General features: G+C 36.4%; 1 protein-coding gene across 4 annotated transcripts in view; it reads right to left on the bottom strand.

Moving 5' to 3' along the window:
- Positions 1-532: 532 nt before the first annotated feature.
- The window catches only part of LOC307127978 (uncharacterized protein), a 36871-nt gene continuing 9538 nt past the window's right edge, over positions 533-27865 (bottom strand). For 2 of the 4 annotated variants that reach the window (XM_079819479.1, XM_079819480.1), the window contains exon 3: positions 533-2448. In XM_079819479.1, coding sequence (XP_079675605.1) covers positions 809-2448 — 1640 coding nt within the window. In that variant the 3' untranslated portion in view covers positions 533-808. Of the gene's footprint in view, positions 2449-11966; positions 13859-27865 lie in introns of those variants that run through there. The other 2 variants (XR_013816705.1, XR_013816707.1) reach the window with 1 other exon arrangement.

Below are 27865 nucleotides of genomic sequence, written 5' to 3'. Positions count from 1 at the left end.
AAACAGGGCTATCTCGCCCTGAAATAACTTTGCTCTTTCATCTGCATTGATTGTCGTTAGATAGGAAGTATAATGTCTATAAAATTGGTACAGTAAAATGTTTTAAATTTGGATTTCGTTAGACAATTAGACCGTGTGTCACAAGCCTCTGTATTATATTTTACAAACCCTTATAAAATGCCAGAGAAACGGCGCTTTACATCTGTTATGGTAACAACACTGTACTGGATACAGATGCACTGTAGAAGCATCACATAATTCAAGATAGAACAGAAAAGCATCAATAAGTACTAGCTGACTAATGAATAACTAGATTCAATCTCAATTCTCATTCTTGTGTAATAGGTGAAATTACTGTCACACAACAGCAAAAAGCGTTTCCCAGGTCTTCAGTCAGTCTTAATGATGGATGAGGAGCTCTGTGGATCTAACAATCTAACATTTGAAACATTAAATAAATGTTATTTAATAATGATTACCATTGTTTGTAGAGAATACATTTGCATATTTTTTATCGATTAAAACACTTGATCACACAAATAATATTTAATATGAATCAAACGTAAACGTTAGTTACATCATCCAAAATAAATGCAAAGACATTTTTCAGATTTTTATTTGCATGATCCACTAACAAAACCCAAACGACCCACTGCAGTCATGCGGAGGCTCATACTTTTACATCACTGATGGTAAAAAAAATAATAACTCTGGTGTGAGTGCTTATGTGATTCTTAAGGTGTCCTTTGTGTTTGTAACTCTTTCCACATTGAGGATACGTGTTAGGTTTCTCTCCGGTAGTGAATTCTTAAGGTCTCTTTATGAAATTCTTCCCACTCTGATGGCATGTGGAAAGACCATCTTCAGTGTGAGTTCTTATATGCCACGTCAGGTTTCCTTTATGTCTGAAATTCTGTCCACAATGAGGACATGTATATGGCTTCTCTCCGGTGTGAATTCTCATGTGTTCATTAAGATGTCCTCTATGAATGAAGTGCTTTCCACACTGATGGCATGCAAATGGCTTGTTTACAGAATTACTTGTTTTGCAACTCTTAAGCTTTATTTCATTTGTAAAATTCTTCCCACTTTGATTGCATGCGGAAAGTCCATCTTCCGTGTGAGTTCTTATATGCCACGTCAGGCTTCCTTTATGTCTGAAATTCTGTCCACAATGAGGACATGTATATGGCTTCTCTTTGGTGTGAATTCTCATGTGTTCATTAAGATGTCCTCTATGAATGAAGTGCTTTCCACACTGATGGCATGCAAATGGCTTGTTTACAGAGTTACTTGTTTTGCAACTCTTAAGCTTTATTTCATTTGTAAAATTCTTCCCACTTTGATGGCATGCGGAAAGTCCATCTTCCGTGCGAGTTCTTATATGCCACGTCAGGCTTCCTTTATGTGTGAAACCCTGTCCACACTGAGGGCATGTGTAAGGCTTCTCTCCAGTGTGAATTCTCATGTGTTCTTTAAGGTGTCCTTTATGAATGAAACTCTTTCCACACTCAAGGCATGCATGCAGCTTGTCTACAGAGTGAATTTTTAGGTGAACTTTCAAGTATCCTTTATAACTAAAACTCTTCCCACACAGGTGGCATGTGAACGGCTTCTCTCCAGTGTGAATTCTTAAATGATCATTAAGGTGTCCTTTATGAATGAAACTCTTTCCACACTGATGACATGAATGTGGCTTCTCTCCAGTGTGAATTCTTAGGTGAACATTCAAGTATCCTTTATGATTGAAACTCTTTCCACACAGATGGCATGTGAACGGCTTCTCTCCAGTGTGAATTCTTAAATGATCATTAAGGTGTCCTCTATGAATGAAACTCTTACCACATTCATTACAAGTGCAAGGTTTCTTTTTAGTGTGGATTCTCATGTGACACTTAAGTTCTTCTTGATGTGTGAAACTTTTTCCACACTGGGGGCAAGTTAAAGGGCTCTCTTCGGTGTGAATTCTTGTGTGAACCTCAAGTATTTTTGCATTTGGGAACCTCTCCCCACACTGTTTGCATGTGGAAACACCTTCGTCTGTGTGACAATTCATGTGCCATGAGAGGCTTGCTTTATGTGTGAAACTCTTTCCACACTGAGGGCATGTGAACGGCTTCTCTCCAGTGTGAATTCTTATGTGTTCGTTAAGGTGTCCTTTATGAATAAATCTCTTTCCACACTGAGGGCATGTGAACGGCTTCTCTCCAGTGTGAATTCTAATGTGAATATTAAGGTGGCCTGTTTGCTTGAAACTCTTTCCACACTGATGGCATGTTATAGACTTCTTTCTAGTATGATTTTTTTGTGAGACTTTTTGTGATACATTTTCAGACTGCAAGTTACTAAAAGGTTTTTCTTCAGTTATGAAATTTTCAGGTGTCTGGAATTTGCGATTGTCCTCCACTTCATTCAGTTCTTGACTTTCCGCTTTCACTTCCATCAGACCTACAATTAACATTCAATGGTTAAAAATCAGTTCAAGAAAGGTGAAACAAGAAATACCAAAAAAAGAGAAGCCTAATTAAAGTTACATTGGCAGAAGACCTCAAGTAACTAGTTTTTTTTAGTTGTTATTTTGTCATTCTGAAAAAGCTGAAATCATATGCACTGTAATGGGTATTTTAGACATGTATATAGTAGGTATGTTCTTGGTCAGAGTCAGTTTATTTGTTATTTTACTGCTATTATGATTTTAAGCCAGTGGTTCTCAAAAGGTTTAGGTCGGGCACCATCTCCAATTAAATCCGAGTGCTCAAGTGCCACCTAGTCGCCAAGTCTATTAGAGCGTCTATCTAAATACCATTGAAATTAAACAATTCGACAATTTCAATATCAATATTAAATATAGAACAACTAACACTAGCCTAACATAAGTAAAAAAATCTTAATGACAAGTAAACTAATAAAATAAAAAACACTAATAAACTAATACAAGAACAAAGAAACTAATTATGAGTAATAAGACAAATTAACAAACTGTTCAAAAACCGCAAAAACTCTGCAGTGAGGCAATGACGTAAGGGCAGAGCAAGTATCCTTTCTAGTCTGTACTTCCATCTTGTAATGCCGCTGTTTTGGGGTGTTTTTTTATATATAAATTAATTGTAATAGAGCAGACACTTTGAGTTTTTAATGTGTTGTTATAGCCCAGCTTGTTTTTATGAAATATATGTACGACTGCATGATCATTTCACCGTATTATGTACAGCCATGCGAGCCGCAGATTAAGCTGGTGCGGGCCGCATGAGGCTCGCGAGCCGCGCAATGAGTGACACTGATCTAGAGCAATAGAGTCCTCAACAGTGCCATGACTTCAGTTGATGCGGTCTTTAGCTTCTTTAGAGCTCCTTGGATTCAAGTTATTTTCCTCATCCATTTAATAATTGCACATTAATAAACTGTATACAAAATTATATAATTTACACAATTTATTTAGTGTCATGCTTGTGGTTTTATGACATCAATTACTGCTTTATTTATTCAGAAACAGAAGTAACTTCTACTGGATGGCCACTTGGACCTGGAGGAGGCTTCTGCTGCTGTGGAGGCTGCTGCAAGCGCTAAAGAGTGACTGTTGAAGGGTATCGCACAATGGACGTGTCCTTCTGTTCACATTCACAACATTTACATTTTGCAGGCGCTTTTATCCAAAGCGAATTACAGTGCACTTATTCACTCATTCACAAATTCAAGGCAGCAATCCAAAACTGTGAATATAATCACCATACATGCAAAAGTTAACTTCAAGAATGACCACACTGCTGACATGATCTAATTGCTAGCACTCCTTGCACACGCGAGTTACTGCAGGCGGATATCGACACGTAATATCGGCATAATTTTTTCATATCAGCCGGTGTGATTTTTATATTTAAAGCCTTTATCGGCTGATTCCGATGCTGCGTTGATAATATCATGCATCCCTATTAAAAATGACCAGATGGGTCTATCAGAAATGCTTAATATGAAACACTGAATAGTCTTTATTTAACTGTATGAAAAAAAAATATACACTGATTTTTATTGAAGTTACAAAAGGCATTCGGTCAAGAGTGATTTACTCAAGACACAGATAGCAACAGTTATAATCTGCTCAATATAATGCCAAAGATCAGATTTTCTCACAACTGTTTGTTCACTTAAGACATAAGAGAGTTTACAAGAATACTTGCCAAGGCAGGCATTTTGACTTAACTTTGTGTATTTGACCATTTAAGCACAATATGCAGCAAACAAGAACTTTATATTATGCTGCCTTCACGTGCTCTCGGAATTATCGTAAATACGAGTTTCCTAGGTAAACATTGAACATGAACGCCCTCACATATTGAAACTTGAATGCAATGAGCTCGTAATCACGACTTCAGAAGTCGGAATTATCAAACTTCCGATAGCACGTGAAGGCAGCATTAATACTTAATGCGACTTTATATTAATGCTTCAGATATGTGCACACAGAAACCATAGCTTGACAGTAAGATGTAGCTGTCAAGTCAGCTTTATAAAAGGCTTTATTTATACACTCACCAACCACTTTAATAAGCACACCTGTTCAACTATTTGTTGATGCAAATATCTAATCAGCCAATTGCATGGCAGCAACTCAATGCATTTAGGCAATCAAATATAATTGATCAAGACCATCTGCAGAATGGGGAAGAAAGGTGATTTAAAGGGCATATTGCAGGTTAATTTTTTTTCATAATGAATATATAACCTTGTATGAAAATACCATATGAAAAGTTAATGCAGGATTTAATGTTTTAAAAGACACAAGGACACAAATTTAGTAGATAAAGTGATTTTTTATATATTGCGTCATTTTACGTCACAAGAGGGAGTTGTTTGCCAGGCTCTGCGTTGGCTCTGTACATAGTAGGTTGGTATACAGTAGTAGTCAGTGTGTTTTCTGTAGTTTTTGTATTTCAATTTATCATCTTCATGGTAAATTATTGTGTATGTGGTGGTTGCACAAACCCCAGGCTGTCAGGACATCAAGTCCACGGGTTTTCTAACAAGAAAAAGGACAGCGGTTCTTCAGAGGTGCTATATAGCACCTTATTTAAAGAACCCCTGAAGAACCGCTGAAGAACCGCTGAAGAACCACTGAAGCACCAAAATTGGTGCTATATAGCACTAAAAAAGGTTCCCCTATGATTACGAGCCAAGAACCATTTTTGGCGCCATATATAACCTTTTTTTTTTTTTTAGAGTGTAGCCTGGATGCCAGTCGAACTTAGCCCCGCCCACAACATTTGAGTTTGGAAAGTTCGGTCTGGACTTGATCCATTGTGGAGCAACTATGCCCGAACAGAAGCTGTTCGGACCAATCAAATTGTCAGGGCGGGCTTAAGACGATGATGGACAGATGATAAACAGTATCGTAATCATCCATGCCAGACGCTTGGGTTGAATTTGTTCTAATCCTAAACGGAGAACTTGTGCGTATATGCATTCACCTTTACTATTTCTCTCAGAAATGATGATCGTGTTGGGTAAGTACTTCAACCTGCGGACATGGCAACACTGTGTGCAGTTGAGTTCTGTTGACATTTGACAACTAACGTTATGCGTTGCTCTGTTGCTCTGATTGGTTGTAGGTCTATCCAATTGACCTATCGGTATGCCCCTCCCCTCGAACGCAGATGAGCCAATAGCAGTTGAGTATCAGTTGCGCTGGGACCGGAACTCGGACATCTTTAGGTGTCAGCGCCATAGAGATGCATTGGAAAATCCAAAGCTCTCATCAGTTTGATGGTGTTTATGCAACAAAAATGCTAAAACGTCGTGCCTGAGGTACTGTAACACTGATTCCAGGTATCCTGAGAGGATTTTCTGTTTGTTATACTCTCGTTAAGTTACGATTAAAGTCCCTGCTAACATACAAACCTACTAACTAACTGTTCTCACGTCATGTAATACTGTAGGTCAAAAACACGAAGGTCTACATTTCAGTGCCTCTCCATATTAAACTGGTTATATGTAAATTAATTTCATTTTGGATACGTTTAATGTCTACATTATCTGTCCTACTAAGGAGGACTCCTATTTTGATGGGTATTATAGTCTCCGGGTAACGAAAGAAAGAGCTTGCACGCAGTTTATTGGAGTTGTTTTGCAGATACAAAGTTTACCAGTTATTAACTGCACCCTCGAAAAGGCATACGGTCTGTGTATATGTTTGTTTACTGTTAGTTGTATGAGTGTTTTTGTGTAATTTGCTGTGTATGTTAATGGTAATGCAACGGAGAGAGATAGTTTGTGAATGAGACGTTAATGCGCACTTCTTATGCTTTGTTTGTTCAGCTCTTACGATGATTTTTTGGAGTGAATAACGATGCAATAAACTTGATAAACCATCAGTTAAGTTTGGCCATCATTCGGACGGGATATACGCTACAATCTGTGTCCAAAAACATCTTGGGATAAGGTTTTCACACTGACTGCTGTACATTGTAAGATATAGCAACTCCGTTTGTTTGTCTGAGTTAGCAACAGTAACTAAGGTGGGCGGGGCTTACCGATAGGTCAATTGAGGTCCTTGCTGATTCGGGTGAAACACGCCCCATAATCACCGCCCAACGGAGCAGTATGCGACTTATATTCTGACTAGAATTGAGTATGCAGGGTTCCCACTCTTTCATGCACACCAGATTCAAGTGAAAATGCAATTTCACTCTTTGACAGTAGATGGCGCTTATGGAACAGCAGAAATATATTGGTTTCCCCAGTAACCTCTGTAAACAAAGGAGCGCTGCGCTGATAAACACCACTTTATTAAGCGTTATACGTTGGAACTTTGATAAACCAATTTTTATGTAGATCAACACTGAGCCAAGCATCACTGAATTTGCACTTCCCTGGCACTAAGCTAGTTAAAAAGCTCCACGTTATGTGCTCATTATGAAGAGCTGACTGCACGTGATCACAATCCATTTTTTCAGGTTTTTCCCACTTTTTTCTGGCTTTGGCAGCGCATAAAGGCCAATTTTTGTAATAGCACCATGCTACTCTAACAAAATGTAGTTCACATTTAATTCAAGCACTTTCAAGGACCTATGTTTGTTTTCAAGAACTTTCCAGACCTTGAATCCATGTGTCTGAAATTCAAGGACTTACAAGTACTTTCAAGAAGCATGGGAACCCTGGTATGACAACGTCAGGCTAATATCTTCCGTTTCTGGGTGGTGTTTTGTGCAGGTGAAGAGACGGAACTTCACTTCTGCATCTGTTTCTAAAAAAACACGGTGGCGTGTATAGCGCTCACTTTAGACCAGATGATTATCACCCAGGGCTCCAGAGTGCGACTAAATGGTCGCATTTTGCGACTAAAATTTGACAGTGTGCGACTGAATTTTACATCCAGTCACACATGTGCGACCAGTAAATTTGCCTGCTGTCGGTACTGGAGAAATTAAGAAAATACACTTACTAATTATAATTGATAGACGTTATGTCTGGCAAATTCTATCTTTGCCAGCCGTTTCTATATGAGATAATATTAAACCATTTGTCCGTGATGCATTTTTGCCATTCGCAATCCAGAAGAGAGAAAAAGCGAGCTCTCTCACGTGGAGCTCCAGCGAACACAACACCACAGTCAGCTTTAATGAGTGACGATGGCAAAGAGAACTAAACAAAAGTTTAGTCTGCTTAAACTTTAGGGATGTGCTGTGATATTAATCAAATTTTTTTTTCCGATTTTGGCTTCCAAGAATTATAAAAAGATGGTATGAGGTAAAACTATTCCTATAGCCGTGTTCGTGGAGCTCATGCCATGTATGTACATTCAAGTTCACTCAACTACATACTCATGACGTCATATACATCCTCACACTATCGGTGAATCGGCAATAAAACATAAAACGGAAATAAACTCATAACACAGAATTAATGAATAAAGGATAACATGAAACACATACAATAACACTATAGTGTCTGTGGTTTGGCTGCCGGCCGGAGACGTGATGGTCACGAATCCATCAGAGATGCAGCTCGATTGTGAACTGTGGACCGTAAGTCTTGTTTTTTAAACAATTGCTAACTACCAAATCAGTCGTGATGAGAAAACGCTACCGTTATATCACGTAATGTTATTGTGGACAGATATTAACGAGTGTGACATACGCCTGATCAAAGCTTATTAGTTTCTGTTATTGGTAAGTATCAATACTCCTAGATGACCAATACTAGCTTTGCTATTGCCTGATACATGATAATCTGTACAGTATTGTGATCTGACCACAGTGGTACATATTGTTAGATAATGTGTATATATATATAAGCTAACACTGGTCTCTCACACCACAACTCAAGTTGTCTCTGACCGTTGTTCTGTCTAATCCTGGCCTGGACTGCTCTTTTGGCCACATAGCAGGCTCATAATTATATGCCTCTGGTCCATCATATGAGTTACAATTTCCTCACTGTCTGAACTGTCATTGCGATCCATTGTTTTCTATTGTTGAAACTGCTTATCTACTGGGATTTTCACATACAACCATGTCTAGGGTTTACAGAGAGTGGTCAAAAAAATAAAAAAAATAAATAAAATGCCTTGTTGATGTCCGAGGAGAAAGGACAGACTGGTTCAAGCTGATTGAAAGGCAACAGTAATTAAAAAAAAAAAAAAAACACTCTTTACAACCAAGGTTATTTTCGTAAACGAAAACTGAAACTAAGACTAAAACTATTGGTCTCTCTCTTACAGAGAGAGAGAGAGAGAGAGAGAGAGAGAGAGAGAGAGTCATATTTTGTCGTATAGGTCATAGTTTGACTCTTAAAGGTGAAGACCCAATTGTATGCATGTTTTTAAGATTCCCCTCTCTGTTAAACTTATTGTGTTGGACAGTCCTGGGTTAAAACAAGAATGCTCTTTAATCAAGTTATTTCCCTTAAGAACTTATTTTGTAAGATTACGGTATGCATGAAAAGGATTTTTTTTTATCATAAATTGATTTTAAAAATCTTGTATATGACTGGTGGTGTTTGTTTGCTTGGTTTTATTGTATTTACCGTATATGATATTTGTATTTTTGTATATAGTCTTAGATGCTGACATGGCATTAAATACAACAATCTGTATTCCATTATTTTATTTTATTATTAAGATGTCTACATAAGAGTAAACTCTAATCTGTGCAAACATTAAACTTTGCTGAAATGAATACTCTTCACTTCGTTCTGGTAACTCTGCTAAACTATAATTACTAAAACGAAATATAAAAACTAAACTAAAACTAGCAAAATAATTGATAAAACTAACTAAAACTAAACTGAAATTTGTAGCAAAATTGAAAACGATAAAATAAAAACTAATTTAAAAATGCAAAACTATAATAACCTTGGTTACAACCCAGGTATGCAGAGGAGCATCTTTAAAATACAAAACACATGCAAAACGCACTGTCCCAAATCATCTCAGACTGGTTTCTTGAACATCACAATGGGTTCACTATACTCAAATGTCCCCCACAGTCACCAGATCTCAATCCAATAGGGCAACTTTGGGATGTGGTGAAACGGGAGATTTGCATCATAGATGTGCAGCCGACAATTCTGCACCAACTGTGAGATGCCATTATGTAAATTTGGACCAAAATCTCTGACGAATGTTTCCAGCACCTTGTTAAATCTATGCCAAAGAATTAAGACTGTTCAGAAGGAAAAAGGGGTCCAAGCCGGCCCAGTACTTGAAAGGTCTACCTAATAAAGTGGCAAGGGAGTTTATATCGATAACAATGTGCATTACAGAAAATATTGCAGTAACAATATCTTTAATTGCAGGTCATCATTTGGCAGTTCCATTTAAAGGGCATATTGCAGGTTAAAAAAAAATCCAAATGTTGTTATACTCATGTAAGGCCGGCTAAACACTGGCTGTGTGGAGTGAGCGTGGCGTTTTCTGTCATTACACACCAGAAGCGTGTCTGACGCGGCGCTGCTGCTGCTAGGTGATGTACAGGGAGGGCTATACCTCATGTTAAAAATAAATATATAGCCTCCTATTGACGGCAAAATAGGCTACAGAATATAGAATACAGAATATTCGTTCTGTATTGACAGGTGCAATATTTGAAAAATCGAGAATATTTTTTTTTTCTTAATTAGGGGCCAAGCACCGAAGGTGCGGAGGCACCTATTGTAATCGTTAGATTTATTCTTATTATTATTATTCCGCCATGGAAGTCTATGGCAGCCCATAGAACCGTTTGCGGGAAAATTATGAAATTTGGTACACTGATAGAGGTCATTACCAATAGTACCCACACCAATTTTGGAGTCTCTAAATCAATCTCTCTAGCGCCACCACCTGTCCAAAATTTGACTCATGTTTTTGCTAATAACTTTTGAACCACAAGGGCTAGAAACAAAATCTTTTTTTCTTTCGATTCATTGGTTCAAGCCGATTCAATCGCACATTGCGACATTGTCATTTCCGTCATTACAATGTTCCCGCCATTTTGAATTAACCGAAACCCAACTTTTTCGAACTCCTCCTAGGCCGTTGGTCCGATTTTCACGAAAATTGAACCAGATCATCTCCAGACAGGGTTGACAAAAAAAACATGGAATTCAAGTTGATTCGTTAAATCGTTTTTGATTAACACGCAAACAAATTTTACGTAACGCTTGAAAAAACACACTTAAGACAATATCTCCGCAACGCTTTATTGTATTCAAACCAAACTTGGTACAAGTCATCACAAGCATGACCTGAGGCAACATGCAGCGTTTCGGCGCAGCGCCACCTACTGGTTCAGAGATACGAAAAATGGCTATTTTTGCTTATAACTTCTGAACTGTTTGTCCAAAAATCATAAAAGTGGTCTCGTTAGATTCAGGACGGCATGCCGAGTTGTCTGATATTCAATTTTACAATATCAGCCATTTTGACTGTTGGCCATTTTGAATTATGTACTAAAATGCTGTATTTTATGAACGCATGAACGGATTGTTACGAAACTCGGTATGGGTCATCAGCACGAGAACCGGAAGTAGCCTGGCAAGTTTCGAAACAGCGCCACCTAGTGGATAATTTTTTTTCCCCAAACGCTTATAACTTTGGGTGGGGTTGACTTATTTTCATGGGACTAACTTTTTTTGTCTCCTGAATCCTTGCCGAGTCCAACGATACCAGATTTGCCAGGTTTTGGCATATGGTAATTTAGCGCTTAAAAAATGTTAGCTGATATCTTCGAAACCGCTAGTCCGATCGAGACGAAACCAGCGCCAGAAAATCGGAAACATAGGTCGATAGCTATATGTTAAAGCCCAAATGTCAAAATATTGATAGTAAGGGGTAGTAAAATCCAATCAAAGTCAAGTGTCAGTCATTTTTTTTTCATATAAATGTCTATAACTCCAAAACGAAATGAGATATTTTCACCAAAATTGACACACATGTATGGGCTCACTCCGATGACACATAAAAAAAATAGTAGGATTGTGCCTCTTGGTGGCGCTATAATAGAACAAAACATGACATTGGCATTATACAACTCAATGTTTTAATGTGGTGTTTTAACGGTTTTGCTTCAAATGTCTTTACTCATTTTTTCAGTTGGTCTGCTGCTATCTTCCTTGTTTGCTTCTGTTGCGCTTGGCCCCGTTAATGGCTGCTTGCAGCTATATTTACAATTATATCCGCATTTATGTCAACCTAGAGACTTTCAAACATCAAAATGTCATGTATTAATATGTACAAACAGCTTTTCCTATTCTATTTTGTCTGGAAACGCTTCCAACACGCTTGCGTGTCGTGAAAAAAATTTATCGGTTCTATTTCTAATTTCTAGCATGTGCTTTTGGCGTGGCAGTATGTAGCTTACCTAAAGGATGATATTAAATGAATAAACATCCACACGTGATGCTTCTTTGCCGTCGTGTTTACATTGATGAATACAAAGTATGTACAAATGAATACAGTCTCACACTTTATCGAAAAAAGTTTGGAATTATGTGCTGGTAATGTAAATATTTTATTCATGCCATGCATGTACATTCAAGTTCACTCAAATACATACCCATAACGTCATATACATCCTCACACTATCGGTGAATCGGCACGAAATAAACCCATAATACAGAATTAATGAATAAAGGATAAACACAATAACACTATACTGTCTGTGGTTCGGCCGCTGGCGGGAGATGTGACTGTCACGGATCAGTCTTGTTTTTTTAAACATTTGCCAATTACCAAATCAGTCGTGATGAGAAACCGCTAACGTTATAAATCACATATACTGTGATTGTGTGGACGGATATTAACGAGTGTGACTTTTCCTGATGGTCAAAGCATATTAGTTTCTGTTATTGGTAAGTATCAATCCTAGATGACAGCTATTGCCTGATACATGATAATAATCAGTACAGTATTGTAATCTGAGCACAGTGTCCATATCGTTAGCTAGCGTATATATATCTATAAGCAAACACTGGTCTCTCACCGAGACACCTGCCCTGTTCTCCACTGTCTCTCCTCACACAACAACTCAATTTGTCTCCTCTGATCGTTGTTCTGTCTAATCCTGGCCTGTCCCTAATTGTGTGTCATAATTGTATGGCTTTGGTCTGCCATATGAGTATTAATAAACATTTATAATTTCCTCAGCGTCCGAACTGTCATTGCGATCCATTGTTTTCCTATCGCTGAAATTCACCGCACTCCCTCTCGTTACGTCACGTCCGGTTTTGGCCTTTTTAGATGCGGAAGTATAATTCTCTCACAAAAAGGGCTCCAAAAGCCTTAATAGCATAAAATCTAGTTCCTACATTATTTTTCTATACATTGACTCACTGGCGTCTCTAACCTGCAATATGCCCTTTAAAGAAATATAATTATGAAAAATATGCCTTAATATGTTTATCATTACAGCTCCAGTGAGCAAGAAACAAAAACCTTCATAAGGTGGTAATAATACAGAAGAAGAAAAAAAACTTAGGAGACCCTTAGGAGAACTGCTTAGGTTTCATTTAGTAGTAATTTGAGCCATTTCCAGTGCATAAGCGCCACAAAATACTCTGATATTAGGCTCAAGGCTTCTCTCTAGTGTTAGTTTTTACATGATTCTTAAGGTGTCCTTTGTGTTTGAAACTCTTTCCACATTGATTGCATGTCCATCTTCAGTGTGATTTTTTTTCATGTGCAACTTCAGGCTTACTTTATGTGTGAAACTCTGTCCACAATGAGGACATGTATATGGCTTCTCTCCGGTGTGAATTCTCATGTGTTCATTAAGATGTCCTCTATGAATGAAACACTTTCCACACTGATGGCATGCGTATGGCTTGTCTACAGAGTGAATTCTTTGGTGAACATTAAAGTATGCTTTATAACTAAAACTCTTTCCACAATGCTGGCATGTATACGGCTTCTCTCCATTGTGACTTCTTAGGTGAACATTGAAGCATCCTTTATGACCGAAACTCTTTCCACACAGATGGCATGTGAACGGCTTCTCTCCCGTGTGAATTCGTATGTGTTCGTTAAGGTGTCCTTTATGAATAAATCTCTTTCCACACTGAGGGCATGTGAACGGCTTCTCTCCAGTGTGACCTCTCACGTGAATATTAAGGTGTCCTTTATTGCTGAAACTCTTTCCACATTCTTGGCACTGGAAAGGCATCTCTCCAGAGTGGGTTTTCATATGTTTCTGAAGAGTTTGTTTACGAGCAAAGCTCTTTCCACACTGATAACATGAAAAAAGCTCTCCAGTGTGGATTTTCATGTGACGCTTAAGGCTTGCTTTATTTGTGAAACTCTTTCCACACTCAAGGCAAGGTGTCTGAAAATGGAAGTTGTCGTCAAATTCATTCAGTTCTTGATTTTCTTCTTTTACATCCTTCAGGCCTACAATTAACATTCAATTGTTAAAAATCGGTTTAAGAAAGGTGAAACAAAAAAATGCAAACGATAGAAGCCCGATAACCAAAAATATGAAGTAACTTGTATTTCTTTTTATGATTTTTAGTATGCTAAAAGTTCATTCTGACATTATCAACACCATCAAATCTGCCAGCTCAGTGATTTTCAATCCTGGTTCAGGGGGAAAGTCCATAGATACTGCTGTCAGATTGTGCTGCTGTTAACACTTTCTCTGACAAGCGGATGCAATGAGACCTGCTTTTGTGTTTGTTCATGTGACGATCGGCATAAAGTCTACTCTCCACATTTTGTATTTATCCATTATTTAACACACCTCATTCAGCTCAGAGCTCCATTAACTGAAATGTTTGCAGAGCATTGGGTGCCCAGGACCGGGATAGAAAACCACTGTGCTAGACTACCGATATATGTTGTCATTTTAGATGCATTTTGGTGTGTACGCTGTTAAAGAGTCAGTTAATCATCAGTTTGTGTCTCTTTCAACGCTTATTGCACTTGAACAGTTTAAAGTAGCTTGAATGTTTAAACCGATAAGGCATTAAAATGAATAGACATGGTTTTGATAATAATGGCTGCTAATGGTCCGGAGCCAGCATGAAAAATGCCTCGGGAAAGTTCTCACTGGCCCAATTAGTTCAGTCATGCATCATCATGAAGGTTTATCATTTGCACCCGTTTTTAAGTCCTGCCAATAAAACATTCAAGTTATTTCAAATCATTCAACTGCAAGAAGATGCGAAAGTACTAAATTGGAGTACTTGAGCGCTGTCTTAGGCTGTGTTCTGTGAAAAAGTTGACAAGAGCGCTCTTTTAGTAAAAAAAAAAGAAAAGCTGCCAGCGTTTGGTCCAAATAGCAGACGAGGGCGTCTTTTGTTGCTATAACAACAGCTGCAACAAGAGTGCTGTGTGGTGTAGAGATACAAAATGTTGAGAAAGAGAAAGTTGGCTCTTGCGTTGGCTTTTGAAGTTAACGATGAGGAGAATGTCGGTTCACAACAACGTTTGTGGGTACATGACATTATACAGGGAAGAAAATGGTATGGCACTTATAATAATTTAGTTCAGGAGCTCCGGTTGGATGATGCGCGGTTCGTGGCATATTTTAGACTTAACAAAAATCAGTTTGAAGACCTGCTAATGCTGTTAAGTCGATCTACCAGCACAGTCTCCCTTTTTCTTGTTATGGTAACGAGTCAGGTCTCGCTACTCACTTATCATTGGTCAGCTGTCAAAAAGGCGCTTGACGTAGGGCATTTTTATAGGAAAAGATTAACTTCTTTCAACTTGAAAAGACGCTCTGAGCTGCAGAAAAAGACGTCTGCGTTTAAAAAAGCGTTTTTTTTTTTTTTTAACGTGGTTTACTCCATAGGATTATTTTCTGTATGCACACACCCAAAACATGCACACAAAAAGCCAACTCTCAGAAAGTGCAAATACTGAATTGAGTTCTCTTTTGCATCATCTTGTGTAAAATACACACAAAATTGTCAAAATGCCCATCTTGGTGATTATCCTCGTAAAGACAAATGGTTATTTCTTAAGTGAATGTAAAACAGTTGAGAAAGAAAACGCATATAAGTATACTGGATCCATGCATTAGGTCTTAAAGTGACAGCAACCTAATATACCTACTGTTGTCTGTGTCCATAATGTTAAACAACAAAAGAGAGAATTACTAATGCTTAATGAGTAACTTTTGTAACTTTAATAGAGGTAGTACCCACTAACTTTTTCAGCTGCCTTGGTTCCAACAAGTATTTTTTTCTATTCATTTTCCCCACAGGGTTTTAAAAAAGTATATGTTAAAGTGTTATAAACCATGAACCAAGCCAACCAGCCACGAAAAAAGCATTTGAAAAGTGGACAAAAAGACAAACGGTACAAGACTTAAATGGGTTAGTGAGGGAAAGAACTACAATCCCATGCAAAAGACAATCAAGGGTGGAGATGGAGAAAAGAAAAAGGATGAAAAAGGATGGAGAAATATAAAATTATTAATTTAGGGCTCTACCAAAGATTATATTCATAATTGATTAATCTGTAAAAAAAAATTGATTAATCAGTTAATTGGAAGATTTTTTTTTTATAAATGTATTCTAATCCATTATGATGACATCAGTTAGACGGCTTAGGCTGAATATCCTTAGCCACTCCCCTCCAACCGTCAGTCTGATATGAGCGAGCGATGGAGAGGAGGTGCGCTAAAGTAAAACTACAGTGTTGTTGCGTATTTTCAAGTGAAACAGAATATTGAATAGAATAGAATATTGAATTTCACTTGAAAATACGTCAAAATACTGCAATATAATGATTTGCATCCGTTTTCTTAGTCAATTGTTTACAACACATAGGCTAACCAACTGCAAGGATCCTCGCTGAGACGTGCACTTTGACCTAATTTTACATGCATGTCGTTCAAGCTCAAAAACGAGAAAGAGACCTGAATTTGGTGTTCACATGGTGTCTGCGGACAGGACTTAAAAGCACACGCAAATGATAAAGTTTCACTCTATGATGGTTAAACTTTGCAATTAATTCATGAATCCCATTCTACTACACAGTCATTCATTTAAGTCTGAGAAGTTTAACGGAGTCTCGTCTGTTGTCAGAATATGCTAAATGGAAATACTTGCAGGACTTTACATTTATAGGTAAGGATACAACCATAAAATGCAAGATTGCACTGAGGAAAACACGTTTCAGAGGCATTAGGTTCACACGCATCTGTCAAAAAAGTGAGAGGGCATGATGCAGTAAACACGTATGCTTTTGTTTTAAGCATTCTCGGGTTTCAGACTACTTGGATCATGCATTAGCTCACTGTGTCCTTCACTATTTTCAATATGTGTTTTATCCATAGAAATGGCTTATTTACTTTTGTAAGGCGACACGACTGGCTGATGGTTTCCGAGCACAGCGCACAGACGTGAATCGATAATTAAATTGATTGTTATTTTCATTATCGATAATAATTTATTTTATCGATTAGTTGTTGCAGCCCTATAGTCATTTAAAGTTGTTGATTTATATCTATAGAAAAAAATATATTTTGACAGCATAGTGATACATTACATAATTTGTGGTACTTCACTGGAGTGGGTGTTCCTTGCAAGCTCTTTTGGCACAATTTGCTCACTCCAGCTCTCTGATTGGTGGAATTTTTGTTACAGCATCATGGGTAATGTAGTTATTCACCACAAATTTAGCTGTTAAACATGATTGTTTCAAAATAATGCTGGCTAATGGCTTCAGCAAAAGCAAATACCATTGATTAATCATCTCTGAGGTAAGAACAGGTTTGTCTTTAAAGACGTAGAAGTTATTGTTAAAAATCAGTTTTTGTTTCCACAACCCAACTGTTGCACTCTATGATGATTCATTTACATTTAATTTATACAGTGATTTCAATAGTTGTATTTTTTGCTCACTTTCTTATATATATATACAATTTTCCTGCCGCCAACTTCACATTGTCTCTGGATTGACAACAGTATTTAAATGCGCAATTGATTCTGATTGACACTGATAACTAGGGGTAGGCGATATGATAATTTTTTTTTTCCACGATAATGATCTATATCACTATACAGTTAGGGTTTGAAATTAACACCCGCCAACCCACCTAATGCGGGTAAAAATCAACTGTGGCGCGTAATGCTGTCAAATCACTAGCAAATTTGGCGGGTTCATGTTAACTAATAACCTTACTGTAAAGTTTTACCTTTTTTTTTTTGACTAGTAGAAGTTCTGAATGGCAGGTAACTTAAATTTAGAAGCCAAATTGGCTTCTAAAAAAAGATTTCAAACCCTGTAAAGTTCTTTTGTATCATTTTCTCTAATTTCTGTTATTTAAAATAGAAGAAAAGAAGCAAATTACAAACAGCGACAATATAACAAAAATATGAATTAAAATAAGTTTTTCAGGTACAATAGGTTTATTTAACATGTAGTTAGAATTAATACAGAAATGTAATAAAATAAAATCTGAAACTGTATGTCAAATGATCTGTGCAAAATTGGAAAACAATAGAATTGCAACTTTTTCTGTGTGCATGCATTACTTTGTTAATTTTGTTACTAACTTTTCAAATCAGTCACTCAATAACTTTTTAGATATAAATTTAAAGATTAAGTATAAAATAGTCTTAACGGACTGTTTTATGATCTGTCCTGACAGTGATTTTTTTATATATATATATATATATATATATATATATATTTATATATATATATATATATATATATATATATATATATATATATATATATATATATATATATATATATATATATATATATATATATATATTTATTAGGGGTGTAACGGTACACAAAACTGACGGTTCGGTACGTACCTCGGTTTTGAAGTCACGGTTCGGTACGGATTCGGTACAGCAGTTTTACAAAATTGCTTTTTATTAATTTTTATTCAACAGTGGTTTAATGAAAAAAAATTGTGTCTGTCCTTAAATTAATTCAGTTATAACTAAAAGTTTCTTAAAGATAATGCTGTAAACTATATAGGGAGCCCTTACTTACATATTGCTATTAAAGATTAACAACAGAGCCCAAACTATTAGCCTAAATTCAGTTGCTATTTATTTTTAGATATAATAATCAACACTCATAAGCTTCACATAAGGCAGTTTTTGCAGTAACTTCTAAATTGAATTATTATAATTTTTTCTCCAATTTTTTGTTGAAATATAATCATTTAGTGGCTGTAATTTTAATGACAGGTTTATTTAAACATACATTAAATAAACAAGACATCACTAACAGGCTAAGTAGTATATAATGAATATATATAGGCTAATATAATGAATATATAGGCTAATATAGTGCATGTATTCAGTGAAAGAGTTAATCTCTCTAACGTTAGTGAGCTAACAGCTGTGGACACTGACTTCTGAGGTAAACGTGATTCTACACGACATTGTTTACCAGCTGTTTTATTGTCTTTCCGCGGTTGAATCACCGATGGAGCGATTACACAACATATGATACGTTTCAGTAAGTTGTAATGTATCCTCAACAAGATATTAATTTATATTTATTCTCTTCCTGATCGCGACGCGTTCACTCGCGCGGCGCGCGCTGCCGCTTGAAGTTGAACTGATACGCGTCTATCAGTCACGTAACATTAAAGAGCATTAAAATGCATTTATCATTTGAATTTCGTGATAAAATGGACTGAATACTCAATATGTTCGTGTGGGAACTAGGATTGAAGTGTGTTCCGCGCTTTAAACAAGCCGACTGTTAACTGTTAAAGATTACACGTGCACCGAACCGAGAGCCTTGTACCGAAACGGTTCAATACGAATACGTGTACCGTTACACCCCTAATATATATATATATATATATATATATATATATATATATATATATATATATATATATATATATATATATATATATATATATATATATATATATATTGAATAAATGGGATAAGTTATTATAAACTGAACCTTTGCATTTATTTTGGATATATTGTCAGTAGATTGAATTAAAATCCCATACTCTGTAAAACGAGTCCGTATGAATAAAGTAATAATACAATTATAAATGGATATTCTAAATAAAATGTTTATGAAATTTAATGCGCAGCCATTACCTCTGGTGGTACGTTTTGCAGTTTGAGAACCACTTTCCTAAAATGCCAAATGCGATTGTTTTTCCTAATGCTTAAATGCAGTACAGGTTACTTTAGATAAAAGCCTCTCTCAAATGCATCAAAGTAATGTACTGTAATGTTCCTGACAAAGTTACTGGCAAATCAAGAATGGACACCAACCACTTAGGTAAAGTTGGTTTTATATTCGCACATTCGATATTCGGCGTTCAATAACTTCAGTAATATGCATTTAAAAAGGCTAACTTCGGTTAATTATCATTATCGACTATCATGAGCACATACTACAACACATTTTTCTGTAGAACTCGGCGTCTTTCTAAAGCTGATAAACACGCTTACCTCTATGGAGTGGTGTGACGTCATCGGTTTTTTTAGGGACCATCTACAAATTACATGTTTCGATTGTGACAGCCTGCTAACGATTCACTGTAAATGGTACTAGTCATCAGAGAACATGGCATAATAAAGGAGGTTTATTTGGACAAACTCTTAAATACATTTGAAATATTTCAAAATACTTTAAATGCATTTACATCAATAATAAATGTAAATGTATTTTGTAATTTTCTAAATTATAATTTTTCAATTATCAATTCTAACTGTAGTGGTGTTTCAGGAGTGTTTATCATGTTGATCTTGTATGTTACAATGAGATATTTATTAATTTGACAACTTACTTACTTCAAAATGCCCCATAATTTATAAGTGTGTATTTATGTAAGTAATTATGTAGCTACACTTTAAAAAATGATGGTTATTTGAAGGTTCTTTTCAGTTAATATCTGTTATTTAGAACATGTTTTCAGTTAAGCTTGAGGCTTATGGATCTTGGTTTTGACGTGATCGATGCAGGTTCAAATCCGCCTTTTGCAGAGCTTGCTCCATTTTCCCATCACATATCACATTGGAAAGAAAATGTTATAAAAATGGAAATAAACATTTGCCTAAAGAAATTTTTAAAGGGTTACTTCAGCGATTAGCATTAAGCTTTGTATCAGTTGAAACCCAGTAGTATATTCAAATGATCAGGCTTTTCTACTACATAAATAAGGGGTTTTCAAACTTTCTGATGCCAAGGACCCCAAATATGATGAACCTTTTATGAGGGACCCTTTCCTAAAACCCATCTATATATTTTATTGTATGAAAAAAACATTTACACTGTTAGATAAATAGTGTGACATTATAAATACAACATAGCGTTTCTAAACTTAAAGGGGTGAGCAAGATAAAGGGGACTATAGTGAGAAAAACTCACTAGAAAGATATAAAACAAACATATACGATTAGTATGTATACAGCAAGAAAGGAGAGAAACATTTAGAAATTAAATGCTTAGAATGTTCGGTAGACTTCAGCCATTTTTGCTTTGTCTTTTTATTCTCTGAAATCTTCTAGGGACCCCTTCGAATCTTCTGGATGACCCCTGGGGGTCCCCGGACCCCAGTTTGAAAACCCCTGATGAACCAATTTAAAATACACATTCCTATTTCCAGCACTGAAGTACCCCTTTAATAATTATAAAAGCATTTATTGGGTGGGGTTAGGGGTAGGTGTAGGGAGAGCTTTTATTGTCCCATTAAGGTGGCATCCATTTAATAACTTTAATAAATATAATCATTTACACTGTTATTATTGCATCCTCTTAAGAACATACTACAAGTCTTTAATGTAGTAGTATTTACTCTAGATCTTTGTTTTAGGGGAGAGTGGGGCACAACCTAACGCTTTTTGACTTTCTCAGTTAGTGTAAATCCACTTGGGATTCAGAGTATTTATTGTTTCCCACATTAATTGCACACATGTCTCGTACAATTATGTGGTTTTGTTTCATTAATACAGTGTATACTTTTTTCTTGATTTACCCCGAAAGAATGGAAGTGAAATGTGACAACATGCCCCATAGGTGGGGTACATTGTAACATGTGGTGGGGCACAATGTAACATGACCAAATAACCGCTTAAAATGTTACCTGATATAATCAAAAAAAATATACAAGACAAACTAAAATAGTTTGTCAACAAAATACAATTATTAACTTTTTAAAATAAAATAATGTAATTTTTTAATCATTAAAAATATAAGCATTTTGACTACAAACACATCACTAAATACAGCTAAACCGCATAGTTCAAAACATAATAATAATTAATAATTTCTGAACATTAACTCTCAGACATTATTCACCCTTTTCTCATGGTTTCTCAAAAGAATTCATAGAAGTATAGAATATAATGACACATTTCTAATAGGGGCTCATTGTAACGCAGTGTTAACACACACCCCATCTGCACAACTGGGATTTAAATCCCAGCTCGTGTCTTCTGCTGTTAGATCAGCATTAAAGAACCATCTCAACAGATATAAGATTAAAATAATATTGGATTTGTCTTATTTTAAATAAACACAAAAAACAGAGATGAAAACTAAGCTTAAGTAAGAAATGTACTTTTGATATGGTTAAATACATGTTCAGTAATTTTGGCGCTATGTTTTCTCTAAATAATGTTGATATGGCAACTAGTAAATACACTAAGTTTTGTCATTCTGGCATGTGTGGAAAGGGTTAAAACCCTTTTGTGGGTTGTGAAAGGGTTGTGGCCCACGCTCCCCCTATACCATCACTGTGTTCTATAGGGTTCTTCATTGACACATCTTCCAGTTCAATAGCTTTTGAAAGGAGGCTCACGCCGCTTTAAAACAAGTTGTAAAATATTTATTTGACCCTAAATAACACTACAAGTCTTTAATGTAGTAGTATTTACTCTAGATGTTTGATTTATACCATCACTGTGTTCTATAGGGTTCTTCATTGACAACTCTTCCAGTTCAATAGCTTTTGAAAGGAGGCTCACGACGCTTTAAAACAAGTTGTAAAATATTTGTTTCACCCCAAAGAACATACTTCAAGTTTTTAATGTTGTAGTATTTACTCTAGATGTTGAATTTGTACTATAAGTGTATTTCATGGGGTTCTTCATTGCAAAATATTTATCCGACCCTAAAGGAAATACTATAGAGCTCCGGAGGTTGACGTCACGCAGCCTAAACTCTGCCATGCGGCTGTAGCACTGGTATCTATTAAATAATTTAAAACCAGACTGTTTAAACCTCACTATTTCAACATGATGGACAGCTGATGTGATGCCAGAACAGGCGGGGGAAAGCAAATGGGAAATCACAATAAGTTGTTGAAATGCCGTGAATTTGAGTTTATTCTTTACTACTTTTGCCTCGCATAACTAATGATAAAAATAAGTTCCCATTAAATACGATACTTAATCGTGAATAACAGAAGTGCTTTTATATATAAATAACATCAAGAAAGGCTATTTGAAACGAAATTAAGGATCAATAAATAAATACTGAAACAAAAAATAATAAATGACATTTATTGATTATGACATGCATGATTATGATTTTTATTTGACATGCACAAGACGGACATATGGAACAAATGCACACAGCGCCGGGTTTGTGTTAACCGCATATAACGTTAATCTATTCACATGTTTTGTCTCTTAAAATGTAAGCGCATGTAGTCCTATATGTCAGCATTATCATATACGTGTAAAGAATTGAAGTCTGTCATGTAAAACAAGAGCGTATTGATGCAGTTCAGTCTGCCTGCTGCTATTCTATCAGTTAATGTTACTCCTGATCGGAGGTTTCCGTAAATATTTATTTTTTACGTAGATTTTAGCTTCAACTAAGTTTAGTGGTGCAACGCAAAAATATTTAGGAGTGCATAAGTTGTAACTTAGTGCCCGTTTACGTCAAAACTAGGCTAGTTGTAACTTGCGCACAGCTGGTGCAACATCCGTTCCTTTATCCATACACATGAAAAGCACCCCGGGGGCATTAAAGGGATCCGTTATGTTTAATATCTTAAGTTTTGCTATGTACAAGTCTATGTCTTTTGAATTAAAGTGCACAGTGAACTCCGTTGCCTTGAAACTCATGCTGGCGTCGGCTGTTCTTGCCTGCCAAAATGGCGTCGTAAACAGAATGGGTCACGTGACCTCAGGAGCTCTATACCTTGGCATTTTCCCTTTTTGGAGTGGCTTGCTGTTGGGAGACCTGACTAGGTATGAATCTCATAAACAAGACTTGGTGGCAACAAAGAAACTACCAAAAACAAGAGATACCAACTGCCACACAGAAAAGTGGTTTGGAATTGTCAAACATTCCACTAACGAATCAAAAGTCAAACCAGGAACCTTCATAAGAAAAATGCATCCATCTCTGCAAGCAAGATATACGAAGAATATCATTCAGCATAACCTTCCTCAAAAGCTAGTGCTCCAACCTACGCCACATATGAACCTTGATCAGTTTAAGAAACTTGGATGAAGAAGAAGAGAGAACGTTTCCCATCCACCAAATCCAAATAATTTTTTTGTTTCACAACAAAAACCAGCTCCCCCCAAAAAAGGATCCACAAGAATGTGACACAGAGCAAGGAAAGTTTGAGTTTTGATGCATGTCAGCTTCCTGGAAAGGTACTCCATGTAGAGGAAGAGGTAATAAAGTCAGTTGTACAAAACTGAAAACTATTAATTGCATATATTAATGTACGCTATTATTTACTGGATGAACTTCATATCATTACAGGTCAACATGCTATGGATGAAGCCACCTACGGAGCTGGTTGTAGCCATTGTGAACTCTCCTAGCCAGAATCTGGAGTACCTCAAGGAATTCAAAATGCTGAGGCCACATGAATGGTTATTTGATGAGGTACATATATCAAAACACAAATCTAAAGGCATAATTGTACAATTATATTTGTATTTCACAGTATGATAAGTAATGAATCTTAATATGAAGGGTGCAAATCTCTACCAGCTAAGCCACAGGTGTCATTTTAAATGGCACAAGAGAGCAGATGGCATGGCAAGGATTGCGAAAAGTGAAAAGTAAATTTTGACATGTACAGTACACAGACATGATCGTTTGCATTTCTGATAAACAGGTCTTTGAGGAATATGATGGACTCATCACTTTTGTAAATATCAGCACAATACACTGGAGATTTGTGGTAAGTAAAAATACTGCAAATACAAATGTTAAGTTAGTACATATAAACATGGATGTGCCTATATAGAGATGTTTGATCTTTTCAGTGACCTTTAATTGAGAATTTATTTATTTTCTTTTTCTCCAATTTAGTTTCTACATGCTCACACTGACACCATTTTCAAGCTTGCCCCTCAAATGAAATGCTATGATAGTTTGTGTATGGGTATGATAGTTTGATTAAAAAAGTTAATTAGCATGTTTAGCTCCAAAGCATGGTAATGGTATTAGCATAGTTGGTGTTGCTTAAGACCTTAATAAACACACACACACACACACACACACACACACACACACACACACACACACACACACACACACACACACACACACACACACACACACACACACACTCACACACACACACACACACACACACACACACACACACACACACACACACACACACACACACACACACACACACACTCACTCTCTGCATTTTTCCAAAAGCAGAGATTTTTTCCAAATGAGAAGAAATAAGTATGGAAGAGACGACTGGGTGGACACCAAGTTGAATCCTGGCACAATCCAACATTCATTTCAGGAGGGTGGTTTTGTGATACTGGTAAATTAAGGGGGAAAGTGGTTTACATAAACACTGTCCTTGCCTTTTCCCATATGAGACTAATTTTCACTGATGTCCTTCTAGGTGGAAGAGTTCCCAAAAATTTCTGACAGCATAAATATAACACCCAGCAAGGAGATGATGTGCCACTACAGGTAAAATGTAGCCAAAGAAAGTTTGCTGGCATCAGGTATAAAGTACAAAGTATAAAGAACAGTTTATGTCTACGTTGGAGACAAAGAGACTAATTATAATCCTATCTACATTTATATGATTACAGTGTCATAAGAGGAGTACTGCTCTGTGTGTGGACAAAAAGAAAGAGCCCAAACAAAGGAGCAATGCATCTGGGTATTGACTATGCCTGTTGAATATTTCTTTTAAGTTAAAATGTGTTTTCACAACTACATTTAATAATACCAAGGCATATTTTTCTTCCAGAATCAATGGGAATTATGCTTGAGGTGGTTTCATGTTCAGTGCCTCAACATTAATCTGCCACCAGAAGAAAACCATGGATGTGATTTGTGTTTGTAAGCTGTACAGTTAGAGAAGATTATGCTAAAAGTGGGTTTAAATTGTAAGAAATATGTATGGATATGTTATCCACAACATCTTAAAAATTGTTGTGGTGTTTGTTGTCTTCTGCTGGTCTTTTATGTGAATGCAATAAAAATAAAATAAAATAAAAAACTTGCATTTGTGAGGGAGAAATAATTGTGACATTTGATCAATCCACAATCCACTTTTTAGGATTAAAATAAAACAATTTCATGATTATTATAATTTTTTTTAACATGACTTTTATTGACTTTTACCCCCAGGATATATCACCAGTTATATGGTAAACAAGGTGTAATAGCAAGAGTGCACTTTGAAAAGTTTTGGAGTTGTTTGTTCCACCATATAAGATTTTTTTTACCTGTTCATACAGCTGCATTTCACAGTCAACTAAACGCAATAAATTTGTCAATTCCCATGGTGTAGTGTGTTCTTTGGAGGGTGTTTAATAACATTCAAGTGGTTTGGGGTTTATTTGGTAACCACTAAAAAAGTTATTGAAACGAAGGTGCAGTTAGGATCATGTAAGACCTTCAGCACCACATATGTGGACAGCATGTCACATCATGTCAAATTTGCCAAGTTTGTTTATGGTTCAATGCTTAGTAGTAGTAGTAGTATATTCAGTAAGGTTAGAGAAAGACATTACAGACAGTTTTAAACAACCTGTTCCCCCATGTAAAATTATTGCGCTCTACATGTTGCAGTGATTTTTACCCAATTCATCTATGACGTAGTGATTTCTAGATCTTAACAATATAAGAACACTCCTGGGTGTCCAATAATTCAGAATTAATGTAAATTAGAGGGAGTTGGTCAGCTGATTTATCTGAAGGATTTTACAGTCTGGACAACTAGTAGAGTCTTCCATCATCAACACAATGAAGACAAAGTGTAATAAAATTAATTACAGCTATTAATAGATATGCAAGAGTAAATACTTCAACGATTGATAATGTTAGTAATGGATATGCACTTCTAAAGGACAGTAAAATAATAACCAAAAATAAAAGTACTAAATGAAACAATAAAACCAACAAATGATTTGAACACAGAATGGATAAATGCAGTGCTGTTGAACAGAATGGAGCAATGGAAGAGAATTGAATGCTTCTACCTAATGTTTCGGGCAAATGGTGATAAATAAATGCTTATTTACCATTAAACAAATAATAAACCTATTAATTGTAATAAGCCTAAGGTAACTGTTATCTAAGCAGGTTAGAAAAACATATGCTGTATGTATAAACTAATACCAAGGTCTGTAGAAAGAGGTTTGGTAAGTTTATATTTGCGTTCCGCACAGTCAGGTTGTAAGTCTGGCAGTACATTAACATTTACATTTATGCATTTGGCAGATGCTTTTATCCAAAGCGACTTACAGGGACCTTAATACAGGGACAATACCTCTGGAGCAACATGGAGTAAAGTGCCTTGCTCAAGGACACACTGGTGGTGACCGCTGGGATCGAACCAGCAACCTTCTGCGTATCAGTTCAGTGGTTTAACCCACTGGACCACCATCGCAGTAGAGATATCTTCCACTGGTCATGCAGGTAGCGTGCAGTGAGAAGAGTGCAGAGTTGCGATCCAGTAGATAACAACATTGTGTCTGACCAGATCCGGCCCACAGCTGGCACATGTGGAATGCTGATCTAGCCCACATGCTGCGTGGAATGACCGGTCCTTGGGTGGACCGGTCCTGTTTGCCAGATCTAGGCCACAAGGTGGCCATAGCAATGCCACATGTCAGCTAAGAGCAATGAGATAAACCAGAACTGGACCTTAACTGAGCCACAAAATCGGTGTATATTAAATATATCATATCAGCCTTAATGAGCCTGTTAACAAGCAGAATCACTGAAAGAAAGAAGATAACAGAAAAGGACACAAGCACTACAACTGACTTCAGCCACAGCCTTAGATTAAATCAACTGAAGATTAAAGATGTTATTAAGAATTAACAGGGGTTTAACTGTAATGTGTTTCATTTGAAGTCACCATAACGGTGACTCGTATTATGTGTTTGTGTCTTTTGGCTTCTGTGAATGTGCATTTGCAAAATGAGATGGTGGTCCAGTGGGTTAAACCATGGAACTGATATGCAGAAGGTTGTTGGT

The sequence above is a fragment of the Gobio gobio genome, assembly GCF_949357685.1.
Source record: "Gobio gobio genome assembly, chromosome: 6".
NCBI classification, from domain to species: domain Eukaryota; kingdom Metazoa; phylum Chordata; class Actinopteri; order Cypriniformes; family Gobionidae; genus Gobio; species Gobio gobio.
The sequence above is the reverse complement of the archived record's forward strand: the minus strand, read 5'-3'. Positions and strand labels throughout refer to the sequence as shown.